The sequence below is a fragment of the Oncorhynchus gorbuscha genome, linkage group LG01 (assembly GCF_021184085.1).
Source record: "Oncorhynchus gorbuscha isolate QuinsamMale2020 ecotype Even-year linkage group LG01, OgorEven_v1.0, whole genome shotgun sequence".
Taxonomy (NCBI): domain Eukaryota; kingdom Metazoa; phylum Chordata; class Actinopteri; order Salmoniformes; family Salmonidae; genus Oncorhynchus; species Oncorhynchus gorbuscha.
This window is the reverse complement of record NC_060173.1, coordinates 33,600,867-33,614,253: the sequence shown is the minus strand read 5'-3', so window position 1 is coordinate 33,614,253 and position 13,387 is coordinate 33,600,867. Positions and strand designations below refer to the sequence as shown.

At 40.4% G+C, this 13,387-nt stretch overlaps 1 protein-coding gene and 1 pseudogene across 1 annotated transcript in view; one reads left to right on the top strand and one right to left on the bottom strand.

The window, feature by feature from the left end:
* LOC124036348 (RNA polymerase II elongation factor ELL2) overlaps window positions 1-4,321 on the top strand; it is a 44,406-nt gene extending 40,085 nt beyond the window's left edge. The window contains exon 12 of the mRNA XM_046350818.1: window positions 612-4,321. Coding sequence (XP_046206774.1) covers window positions 612-722 — 111 coding nt within the window. The 3' untranslated portion in view covers window positions 723-4,321. The remainder of the gene's footprint in view (window positions 1-611) is intronic.
* A 1,117-nt stretch (window positions 4,322-5,438) lies between these two features.
* LOC124042859 lies at window positions 5,439-12,183 on the bottom strand (annotated as a pseudogene).
* Window positions 12,184-13,387: the final 1,204 nt, after the last annotated feature.

Genomic DNA, 13,387 nt, shown 5'->3' with positions numbered 1-13,387 from the left:
TAAAATACTACTTGAGTAAAAGGCTAAAGGTATTTTGTTTTAAATATGCTTAATTATTCTAATATAAATAGAATTGCTAAAATATACTGAAGTATCAAATGTAAAAGTATAAATCATTTCAAATGCCTTATATTAAGCAAACCAGATGGCACTATTTTCTTATTATGATTTAATTTTACGGATAGCCAGGGGCACACTCCAACACTCAGACATAATTTACAAATGAAGCATGTGTGTTTAGTGAGTCTGCCAGATCAGAGGCAGTAGGGAGGACCAGGGATGTTATCTTGATAAGTGTGGCAATTGGACCATTTTCCTGTCCTGCTAAGCAAAATGTAATGAGTACTTTTGGGTGTCAGGGAAAATGTATAGAGTAAAAAGTACAGTACATTACTTTCTTTAGGAATGTATTGAAGTAAAAAATAGTCCAAAATATGAATAGTAAAGTATAGATACCACCCCAAAAACTACTGAAGTAGTACTTTAAAGTATTTTTACTTAATTCCTTACACCTCTGAGGATAATATTTTCCCATACGCTACACGCCCCTCTACTTTGTCAATGCCACCATAATGCCAGCTCTCTGACGGCCCTCTGCCTTGTCTTTGCAGAAGTTTCCTGGTTACCGGGAAGAGAAGAAGCGATGCGAGTATCTGCATCAGAAACTGTCTCACATCAAAGGTCTGATCCTGGACTATGACCGTATCCAGGCCCCTTCATAGTGACTGGCCTGCACCCTGCTTCCACAGGGTGCTATTTTATCAACTGACCAAAAGACTCCCCAGGACCAAAAGACTGACCAGCCGAGCCTGGGTCTGGAGTGTTAAGGACTTTAATCACATATGAATCACACATTCACTTTATTCCTCCAAGTGTTGATGGAAGAGAGGAGAGAGGTTCTCTTATATGAAGTGGGCCAAGACCAGCGACACGTGATCAAATGAATCATTTTTGAGGACCAGTGTTGTTGTAACGGCTGGCAATTTAAGCCAAATGTATTTTTCTATCCATAATGTTAATGTACATGAACTCTCCTGCCCAGTGCTTTTAACGTTTGGTCTATTGCCATGACTACACAGAAAGACTTAGTTTGATGGTACAATCATAAGGACAGATGAGAATAAATGCTCTTCACACCCAGTCTTCTATCCATGCTATATTTAAGTACCCAGTACAATTTGCGGTTTGTTGTTTCACTGAATGTATAGATGTAAAATAGTGATATAAGATCTTGATTTCTATAGAGAGGGTTGTAAATCACTGGATTAAGATTAGGGGACGCTGGAAGATATGCAATGTTGTGTGGCAATATCTCAGACCTCTATGAACAAGAAGTGAACTGGTTGAGTTGATCATTTCTCTATTTGTTAAAGTTGATGATACAGTACATGTCATTAATCAGACATGCCAGTCAAATCTCCTATACATTCGCCTCTGACCCACATTTCACGTTCAGTCTGTAGTTCCCGTTTGCAGTAATTGAGCCATTCTGCTTCATCAAATATGGGCCATGGGATTGGAAACAACCGCCCCCTCTATGCTGAAGAAAATGTTTATGAATCTTGATATTTGTATGATATAGTAAAATGCCATCTTGGTCATACAGTATACTCCCATGTTTCTGTTTAAACCACTACATCATTACTGAAAGAACACTAATCTGAAATAGAACTGCAATCAAACGCCAAAGTAATATTTTTGGATTGTTATGGCATTCTATTACCTTCTTATCCTTCTGGATAAATTACTCTCATTGTTTGAGCCAGTATTCTCTGACCTTTTGATGATAGTAATACAGTTCATACAATATTAATGAATATTTTATTACCTTGATCAATAGTCCAATGCCGGAGCATGTAACAGTACTTCCAAAAGCCATTTTTATATTACAAAGCTTGTGCCTGTGTGATGTATTCTATCAGCCCAGAAGGAAGCAGGATTGCTCCCATGCAGTGATGAAATGCAATATTTTGAAGCTTTTGGTCTCTTTGGATTTCAACCTGGTTTAGGTTAGATAGATCCGAGATGAATCATAGTTCAAACATGAGATCTCAGAAACCTATTTTCTGACTTGTGTGAACTTCTTCACTCTTGCTGTTGAAACTGCTCTGTAGGAAAATGCTGTGGTAACCATTGGTGACATTGTATTTCTTAATGTTGCTGTAGCAGTCTACTAGATTTCACCTCAGCAAAGATGGGACAGTTTATTTTCAGTTTGAATCAGTGAATGTTCCATTACAACATTGGGCTACTGGATGTATTTGTCTACAGTAGATGCATTTACACAAACTGGACCACATTAACTGAACCTCTCTGGGTGTACCTGTTGTCATCACCTGGGATTTCATACAGTTCACTTTGATTATCTGTGGCTTGAAGATATATATTTTTTCAAATACAGTGACTACTCGTAAGCAGTAATGAAATCAATGTGAGTGTCTGTGTACACTATCTTGCTACTTAATTGCTGTCTTAAATGTAAAGGGAAGATAGTTCATTTTGCCTTAACACACCATGAACACATTTTCATGTCTCTGATATTGACTTTCTGAAATGTAATGTAATCTCTCTTTTTTTAATCTGCTCAATTTAATATAATGTTTTAGGATCATGTATTTTAGTTCACATTTTTGGGGGTTGAAGGAAATGCATAATTTATGTTAATGTGTAATGCTTTCAATACTGCGTCTTATATGTCTGCACGTCTTTTTACATTGTTGATCTATTCCTCTACCATGTGAGTTGGGGCTCGATTCAATCAGATCTGCTTTAGCGAACATCCGCATAGCGTTTGTTTTGACAGTCTATGAGGTGGAGCTGTTAGAGCTGTCAAATCCACAAGTGGCTCCCTGCATTATAGATAAAGCCAACATTGCAATTGACTACACGGAGTCGCATTAACAGAAATCTCATGCCGTCTTGTTTACACTATGGAACAGTGTAACGTGTGATGTAATGTGCACCTTGATTATGATGATAGAAACCCTCATTATTTAGTTTAACGATTTTTCAAGTTGAGCGTAATTATTCCTGTATAACCTACACTTTCTCCTTCTGAACATCTAACGCGAGTGGGGCGGTTGTGGCTTTGTGACAATGGTTGCAAGAGCAGCTGCTCACCGATTTGAAGGTTCCTATGCAGTTCCACCTCTGAGGGCCCACAACATCCGCTATGCGGGTGTCTGCTGTCACCGCTTAACGCTTGATCCGATTGAATCTAGGCCTTAATTCTTTTTTTGTTTGTGATAGGTTCATTTCTGTTCCTTTCCCTCATGAGTGCTCTGTGGATATCTGTTTGATAATGTTGAATGGAGTATAGAAAATGAATTGTGACTATGTTAAGGGCCTTTTTTTCATCCATTACCATTCTTCACCACTGTCACAAACCACATGGTTTCAGAGCTCCGTATAGAAATATGTCCGAAAGGTCTCTCAGAAGTGCTTGACTGGGCTAGATTCATCCCTGACATGTACACATAGTGGAAGTTCTTCTGTCACAGTTTGGGTTCTTTTTTTATTGTTGAATTCTAAATGTAATAAATTAAATATATGCTACTGACTGTGGTATTCTGGAAAGCGCATGACCAGATGTGAGACTAGTACAGACCACTGTCTCTGTGTGCAGTATTGGACTGAGCCATATTCATCTGAATAAGTGCCAATTGTGATATACGCAGGAGTTAGCGAGGTGCCTTCTAATAGGAAAATCTGAGTCACATTGGCTTTAACATAATGTTATCTTTCATAATTGATTTGATTGCATGACACGCAGGTGAAACAAAATATATGTACTCAAATTATTGGTCCCTAAATTTTATTTTTCATGTGTAGGACTACAGCTTTGTGGCTAAAGGTCTTTGAAAACTGTTAAGACAGCTACAATGTGCTCTTGAAATGCAAAATGCCATTTAATGTGCATATTGCTTACAAATCAAACAACTCTAGAATATGTTTTTGTTTATTGTCTCGCTGTTGCTGGTGCATTTACTTTGTTGATATTGGTCAATTAAATGTCTCAATAGAAATGTGAAATAAAATATCTTGTCTAGTATAAATCACTACAGATTGTCGACTTTTGAGAACAAATTTGTGTAACTATTCTTTTTTTTTTGCTTCCTTCTTTGCCCAAATCCTCAGTCTATTGAAGACAGACAAGAAGCCTCTACTTGGCGAAAGGTAAATGTAATATATATATATATATATATGCATATATTTGCAATTGTCTGTGGGGGATGCTTTATCACCAACTTTTCCTCTAGAAAAATACTAGAAAATGTATTAATGTCTCTGAAAAAATAAATAAAGCTCTTTTCATCAATAATTGTCTGTTTTATAAATTGCTATATATTTCCTTATGGTGGCAGTGTTTCAGCACTTTTTGGGGAATCCTTGCACCACAAACTGATCATCATATTGAATCGCGAATGTGCATCACACTTCCCTACAATACTTTAGATCAAATCAATTAAGCAAAGAAGGACAAATATTTTCTCCAAATGAAAGATTTCAACCCCAAATTAGTCCTCTACATTTGAGTGTTTCTCAATATGTTTCAGTCCCAGGGGCCACATTTATCAAACTGCTTGGTAATTAACCAAGTTATTTTATTTTTTAACTTTGTTCAACTCAGGACTTCAAATAAGTGTACCTTTACATCAGCATTGTGAATAATTGCATAAAAGTCCATCGGATCTCTTTATTTTCTTATTGAACAGTTTTTTAAAAATCTCATTCAACCCATTTTGTTACATACATTGCATTATGCATAGAAATCTACTGTATTAATAATGCTTTTCTATTATGGAATACATGATTTGCATAGACATTTGAACTTAACTATATTTTCCTCACAATGAACAGAAATTATCTATAACTAATGATAAGGCCATACAGGTGCAACTCTTCATGCAACTCTTGATCCGTCAAATTTCTGTAAAATAAAGCATTATGGCACCCAACTACAGTGCACTAAGTTCAATCATACACTAGTAAACAATAACGTTTACTAAGATCCCTGTCCAGTCTCTGTCTTTGTGATTCCTAAACTACTGCAAAGTTCCCTTTATAATCTACTAATTTAAAGATGTCTAATGATACCGATGTGTCAATCAGTGAGCTGTTTCTGGTCCCAACAGTAATCATTAAAAAATGAGGTGATTTAAAAAATGAAAGCTACTCATAAAATACACATGAAAGTATTTGCCCTTTAAGCTCCAAACAGTTTAACTATCTGAAGGGGTTGCTATCAACAGTGAACTTCTGCCAACACCAAGCTTCACCTGTAGTGATATTCAAAGTAAGGAACCCGTGCTAAATTCTCTCTGACCAGTGTTTGACTACAAACCTTAGTACCGGCATCTGCTCATGATACTGTATATAGCTTCTCTTCATTTAATAACTCTAGCTCCATTCATTTACCGTTAACTCTAGGTTATGGTTTAATTTTCAAACTGGGGTGACATTATCCCACAAAAGCCCACCACCCCTGGGTTTGACCGGTAAACGCCCAACCTGTCCAGTGAAATGGAAATATCAAATGTTTTTCAGTGTGTTGAGGGCAACCGAGGGATGTCTTTTAAGACTAAGCAGGAGCAGAAAAGCATGATCGGGTCTGTCTTTGAGGTGCTGATCCATTTTCTGTTGAAACAGCCTATTTTTGGTTCTCTGAACCGTAATCTGGGTAATAACGTAAACATCTCTAGTTAGACTCTTAACTTCTTGGCAAGAAGTAGCAACGAGAGGCATTCAAGCTCCACTGCTCCTTGTTGATATCATAGACAATGCCAACATTTCTGGCCCAGAGCAAATTGTTGCAGATAAAGCAAAGGGCCGTTGGAGGTTGGCCACAGTAAGGCAGAAACGCAGCACAGGGTCAGAGAGCTACAAGGTCTGCCTGGCTTCCTCAATGAAGTTCACAGTGTTCCCCAGTCTGAACACTGAAACAAAGAGCAAAGACAGATTTCAGCACATGCTCATGAATGAACAGTTATCAATTAGGCTACATTTGACATATTGTTGAACCAAACATTATTGGTAGACCAGAGAGCCTCTTTCCAATAATAATTAGCCTACTTCTTGTTTCAAAAACACTCGTTCAACCGGTTAGTTAGTTACAGTATGTCCCTGGAGAGTGCAGTAGTTGTTGGTGGGGAAGGCTGTACAAACTCACATTTCCTTCCAGAACTCATGTTGGACACCAGACTCTGCAGTTTGACAACAAACTCTTTAATTGCGGAATTGTTGCAAAGCAAATACTTTGACAGGCACATGCATATTGAGGGCGAAAAGGGCGTTTTTCAGAAAACACTAGCAGTATTTCAATCTTCTCGATGTAGGAGTTTGAACAAAAGTAACGTTTTGAGTATAGTGCCTTATCCCATCCATGCATTAAGGTAGATTTCCAACCCATATCTTGCGCTGACTCAGCAGTGTCTTAATGTAACCATGATGGCATTCCAACCCCAGTGCAGCTCAGTGTAAACAAGCGTAACGGTAGGGTCTGAATCCTTTGGCTATACCAAACAGTACCAATGATTTATATATACACTAGATCCTTCAATCTCAATTCTGGACCTCCGAGCCAGGTCCACTGCGTTTTTTCATTTCCCCCCTCTAATCAGGGACTGATTTCGATCTGGGACACCAAGAGGGTGCAATTAATTATCAGGCAAAACAGAAAACCAGCGGGTTCCAGACCTGGTAGGGTAAGAGTTGAATACCCCTGCACAAGATGATTGATAGGTGGCGCTGTGTTGAAGCCACCTTGCCTCCATCTTGGCTCTCCACCACCATTGTAAAACATATTTAGGAAGTTATAGAAATGCATTTATTAATGTCTACAATTATTTTGACACATTTATTATATCAGAGACCTTAATGCATACTTTTAAATTATATTATGTGAGCTAAACATAAAAATAACAAATACAAATTTAAACAACCATTTTCCTTAAAGTATCATTTTTAGAGATGACTATGTTTACTGTCCCCACTACAACAACAACAATACTTAAATACATGTAATACTTAATACATGTAATATTGTGAAACAAACAAGAAATAAGACAAGAAAAATTGAAAACTTGAGCGTGCATAACAATTCAACCCCCCCCCCCAAAGTCAATACTTTGTAGAGCCACCTTTTGCAGCAATTACAGCTGCAGGTCTCTTGGGGTATGGCTCTATAATCTTGGCACATCAAGCCACTGGCGTGGCTCCTGCTCCTTCAAGTTGGATGGGTTCTGCTGGCGTACATCAATCTTTGTCTTACCACAGATTCTCAATTGGATTGAGGTCTGGGCTTTGACTAGGCCATTCCAAGACATTTAAATGTTCCCCTTAAACCATTTGAGTGTTGTTTTAGCAGTATGCTTAGGGTCATTGTTCTGCTGAAAGGTGAACCTCCGTCCTAGTCTCTAATCTCTGGAAGACTGAAACAGGTTCCCCTCAAGAATTTCGCTGTATTAAGTGCCATCCATCATTCCTTCAATTCTGACCAGTTTTCCAGTCCCTGCTGATGAAAAACTTCCCCACAGCATGATACTGCCACCACCATGCTTCACTGTGGGGATGGAATTCTCAGGGTGATGAGAGGTGTTGGGTTTGCACCAGAAATAACATTTTCCTTGATGGCCAAAATGCTCATTTTTAGTCTCATCTGACCAGAGTACCGTCTTCCATATGACTCCCCCCACATGCCTTTTGGCAAACACCAAATGTTTTCCTATTTTATTCTTTAAGCAGTGGCTTTTTCCTGGCCACTCTTCCGTAAAGCCCAGCTCTGTGGAGTGTACAGCTTAAAGTGGTCCTATGGACAGATACTCCAATTTCCGCTGTGGAGCTTTGCAGCTCCTTCAGGGTTATCTTTGGTCTCTTTGTTGCCTCTCTGATTAAGGCCCTCCTAGCCTGATCTGTGATTTTTGGTGGGCGGCCCTCTCTTGGCATGTTTGTTGTGGTGCCATATTCTTTCCATTTTTTAATAATGGATTTAATGGTGTTCTGTGGGATGTTCAAAAGTTTCAGATATTTTTTTATAACCCAACCCTGATCTGTACTTATCCACAACTTTGTCCCTGACCTTTTCGGGGAGCTCTGTGCTGCTTGCTTGCTGGTACCCCGCCCGTCAGCCAGGAGCTGCCGGAGCCGCCCGTCAGTTAGGAGCTGCCGGAGCTGCCCTTCACTCCGGCGCCGCAGGAGTCTCCCGTCTATTTGGGGCCCGCTGCAAGGGTCCCCAGTCCGAGGTCGGCGGCGAGGGTCGCCGCTCCAAAGGCGCCACTTAAGTGGGCCAAGACTATGGTGGAGTGGGGTCCACCGCGGACAGATGCCCACCCAGACCCTCCCCTATGGGTTTAGGTTTTGCGGTCGGAGTCCGCACCTTTGGGGTGAGAGATCTGGGCTCCGGGGAGGTTTCCCCTAGATACAGATCAAGGATCAGCGTTCCTTTCCAAATCCTAACCTTAACCATTAGTGGGGTAGATGCAAACCTCACGTAATATTATAACTAGGGGCTACTTCAACCTATACCAAGACGTGGCAGGATGTATTATAGTGTCACACCCCCTCTATACTTCAGGTAAAATCTGTGTCAGGCACTCTGTGGGAGGTCAAGCACATTAGACAAGTCCATTTCATCTAATTCCAGATTTCCACTCAGCCAGGGTGTAGGTGAACGTGCAGTCACCCTTCAGGTTTCTCTAGTGTTGGCTTTGGAACTATGCCAGAAGGGAGGAGCTGATTCACTTCAGCCGGAGAGACCTAAGCTTTGGGCTGCTGAACATGGAGCATGTATGTGTACATTACACATTCCTAAACGCAATCCCCTATGGGTTTAGGTTTTGCGGTCGGAGTCCGCACCTTTGGGGGGGGGGGGGGGGGTACTGTCACGCCCTGACCGTAGATTGCTTTTTATGTTTCTATACTTTTGTTTGGTCAGGGTGTGATGTGGGTGGGTATTCTATGTTTTGTTCTAGGTTTGTATTTCTATGTGTTTGGCCTGGTATGGTTCCCAATCAGAGGCAGCTGTCAATCGTTGTCTCTGATTGAGAACCATACTTAGGTAGCCTGTTCCCACCTGGTGTTTGTGGGTAGTTGTTTTCTGTCTTTGTGTGTCTGCACCAAACAGAACTGTTTCGTTTGTTCTGCGTTGTTGTTTTTTTGTTCTAGTGTTCAGTTTCTTTATTAAATTGACTATGAACAAGTACCACGCTGCACCTTGGCCCTCTTCACCTCCTTCCACCTACGACAAGCGTTACATCGGTACAGAGGGTTTTGCAGATGGACAGGTGAGTTTGGCAAGTGTCCATTTCGAATACTACCGGTTTCAACCAATAGTGTCAACAAGAATCCTTTCCTTTCTTTGCAGTAATCACCAATCTTACACATATGTAACCAACAGTGGTGTAAAGTACTTAAGAAAAAACACTTTAAAGTACTACTTAAGTCGTTTTTTGGGGTATCTGTACTTTGCTTTACTATTTATGACTTTTTTACTTCACTACATTCCTAGAGAAAATAATGTCATTTTTACGCCATACAGTTTCAGCTGACGCCCAAAAGTACTCCTTACATTTTGACAGGAAAATAGTCCAATTCACACACTTATCAAGAAAACATGGTGATCCCTACTGCCTCTGATCTTTGTTTGTTAATTTTGTCTTAGTGTTGGAGTGTGCCCCTGCTATCAGTCAATAAAAAATGAGAAAATTGTGCCGTCTGTTTAGCAGTTCCATTTACTTTTGATACTTAAGTATATTTAAAACCAAATACTTTTAGACTTCTACTCAAGTAGTATTTTACTGGGTTACTTTTACTTGTGTCACATCCTGATCTGTTTCACCTGTCCTTATGATTGTCTCCACCCCCCTCCAGGTGTCGTGACGTGATGCACATATCTGCACATACAGTGCATTCAAAAAGTATTCAAACCCCTTCCCTTTTTCCACATTTTGCTACGTTACAGCCTTATTCTAAAATTGATTAAACAAATACAAATCTTCATCAATCTACACACAATAATGACATAATGACAGTGAAAACAGTTTTTTTTTGCAAATGTATTATATATAAACAACATAAATACCTTTTTTACCTAAGTATTCAGAACCTTTCCTATGAGACTTGAATTGAGCTCAGGTGCATCCTGTTTCCATTGATCATCATTCAGATGTTTCTACAACTTGATTGGAGTCCACCTATGGTAAATTCAATTGATTGGACATGATTTGGAAAGACACACACCTGTCTATATAAGGTCCCACAGTTGGCAGTGCATGTCAGAGCAAAAACCAAGCCATGAGGTCGAAGGAATTGTCGGTAAAGCTCCAAGAAAGGATTGTGTTGAAGCACAGATCTGGGGATCTGTACCAAAAACATTCTGCAGCATTGTAGGTCTTCAAGAACACAGTGGCCTCCCTCATTCTTGAATGAAAGAAGTTTGGAACCACCAGGACTCTTCCTTGAGCTGGCTGCTGGGCCAAACTGAGCAATCGGGGGAGAAGGGCCTTGGTCACGGAGGTGATGTTCACTCTGACAGAGCTCCAGAGGTCCTCTGTGGAGATGGGAGAACCTTCTAGAAGGACAACCATCTCTGTAGCACTCCACCAATCAGAAAATGAAATAAACAACACATAAAATCATCAGACAACTGGGACAAGACATGTTAAAGTTGCATGTCTTGAGGCGAAAGAAACGCACACCTGTCTAGGAAATGTGCTGGCTAGCAAAGTAGAACACTTGAAGTTGCATGTCTTTACAGTTTTTAGTTTTACAGTTTTATGGGTTTTGTCAGGAAATTATGCGTACAGCCTTGTTTGTGGAATTAATTTGGGAATGCATTTTTACCTCGCGCCGCCAAACCAAGTAACACAGACCACCAGAAGCCGACCAAAGTGAAAAAGGAATGTGGATGTTTGGTTGGCTTTTGTGGTTTCGATTACTTCTGTAGTCTGCTTTGGGTCATTGTTTCGAAGTTACCGCATTTCAGCAGCACTGGCTCTGCACAAACCCCCAAAATGCATCAGCACACTGCATTTGGGTCCGCAGGCTGGGTCACCACTCACACACACACATACGCTTGGAGAGACCACATGACAGGTGGTCCTATCATCCTACTCGCTGTCATATGTATATATGTGGGTGGACGTTGCGTTACTCCCTAGTGCAGGCAGCACCCGATGTGTCGTGTCTTCATGACTGGATGGTCGAGGGGGCTGCGCGACCCTGCCCTTGGTAGCGGGATTGTTCCTCCTCTCCTCTTCCCCTCATTTTGTCAAGTTATTTTTCTGCCAATCTCTGAATAGTAGTATAGTGTTTTACAGACATGATTCCTAGAAAGCATACAGAATGGGACTCCATGTGTGACCTGTGAAAGGGTTTAGGTCACCAGTCCTGAAACACAGTGCAGGACAGACTTAGATGTAACACAGTCAATTACACAGTCTCTTATTCTGATTCTGAATTGAATATATGATTAATTTCATCAATAATTCAAAAGCTATTCATTGAATTATTATTAATATTTTCTCGATTGATCTGATATTCTCTGACTAAACAAAATAACAAGAAGTTTTCATACGATAATGACATTATACATCACCTTAGACTTCTGCTTGTACTGCTCATATTCAATACAATACAATACAGTTCAACCCATCCTCTTCCAGTGGCGGTTGGTGCCATTTAAGACGAGGGAGGATGATTATTTGTTTGTCATGAGCATGGCCTTATTTCTATTACATCATATTGGATGACTGTCATTCATATTCCATTCACCCAGTTCAGTGTAACAGCGATAGGTTTAGGCTACTACATGATACTCAAATGTTCATGTTCCCTATACACATCATGAGGTTGCTACAACATAGCCTATGAATTAAAGTTTACAGCATAGGTGCACACAGGTCAAGAGACAAATTTGATGTGACAGACAGTGACACATGTACAGACAATGAGATTCAAAACCTCCTTACACACACATGCCTGTATCTAGCTGATACAGGGTGTAAACTTTAGTCCAACAGTTGCAAATGAGAGTTTCTATTGGACAAATTCAGGTATGTTTATCTCTGTCTTGTTCCATTTGCTGCCGTTTAAGAAAGGTTTTTCAACAGAATCGGTGGAATGAATACTTACCTGATCACGCATAAAAACATTGATCACTTTCATAGCAGCCACGTTGCATTCCATCTCGCATCTATGTGCTCTCCTCCTCTCACCTTCGCTTGTGGACTTCAGTGCACAACAAATCAGCATGTACTGTATGTGACCAGGCGAAAAAACCTTTTCAAGCCAAATCGCTTCACACAGCCTACATAGCTGTCACCATATTAGCTAAAGTAATATCATAGTCAGAATAGCTAATAGAACTAGAGTGTTAGTGAACTCGCTACAATAATGCAGTAACTTTATAGTGTACAGTTAGTAAGCAGATACACCGGTGGCCCCGGAGGCAATAAATTAGTAAAACTAAAAGCTTACCTTGACCTTTGAAGAGTTCCGGTGTTGCTTTGGATAGTCATAGCCAGCTAGCTAAGATAGCATCCCTCTGTTTGAGCAGGCTGTTTCACTAGGCTAAACTAGCTAGCTGCATTTGTTGGCTAAGTAAATGGAAACGGAAACTAAACCCAAAAAATGAAATGTCTATCTATTTTTCTCTTGCTTCTCCTTCATTTTGGATTATTTAAAAAAAAGTAAACTGTTCAACTATTGCCTTTCTCTTTGAGTCAACTACTCACCACATGTTATGCACTGCAGTGCTAGCTGTAGCTTATGCTTTCAGTGCTATATTCATTCTCTGATCCTTTGATTGGGTGGGAAACATGTCAGTTCATGCTGCAAAAGCTCTGATGGGTTGGAGGACGGCATCCGGAAGTTATCATAATTACTAGTGTTGGGTGAGAACCATAAGCCTCCTAGGTATCCCGTGTCTTCCGGCGCCGACTGAGATGGCCGCCTCGCTTCGCGTTCCTAGGAAACTATGCAGTTTTTTGTTTTTTTACGTGTTATTTCTTACATTAGTACCCCAGGTCATCTTAGGTTTCATTACATACAGTCGAGAAGAACTACTGAATATAAGATCAGCGTCAACTCACCATCAGTACGACCAAGAATATGTTTTCCGCGACGCGGATCCTGTGTTCTGCCTTACAAACAGGACAACGGAATGGATCGCACGCAGCGACCCAAGGAAACGACTCCGAAAAAGAGGGAAACGCGGCGGTGTTCTGGTCAGACTCCGAAAAAGGGCACATCGCGCACCACTTCCCAGTATTCTTCTTGCCAATGTCCAGTCTCTCGACAACAAGGTTGATGAAATCCGAGCAAGGGTGGCATTCCAGAGGGACATCAGAGACTGCAACGTTCTCTGCTTTACGGAGACATGGCTTACTGG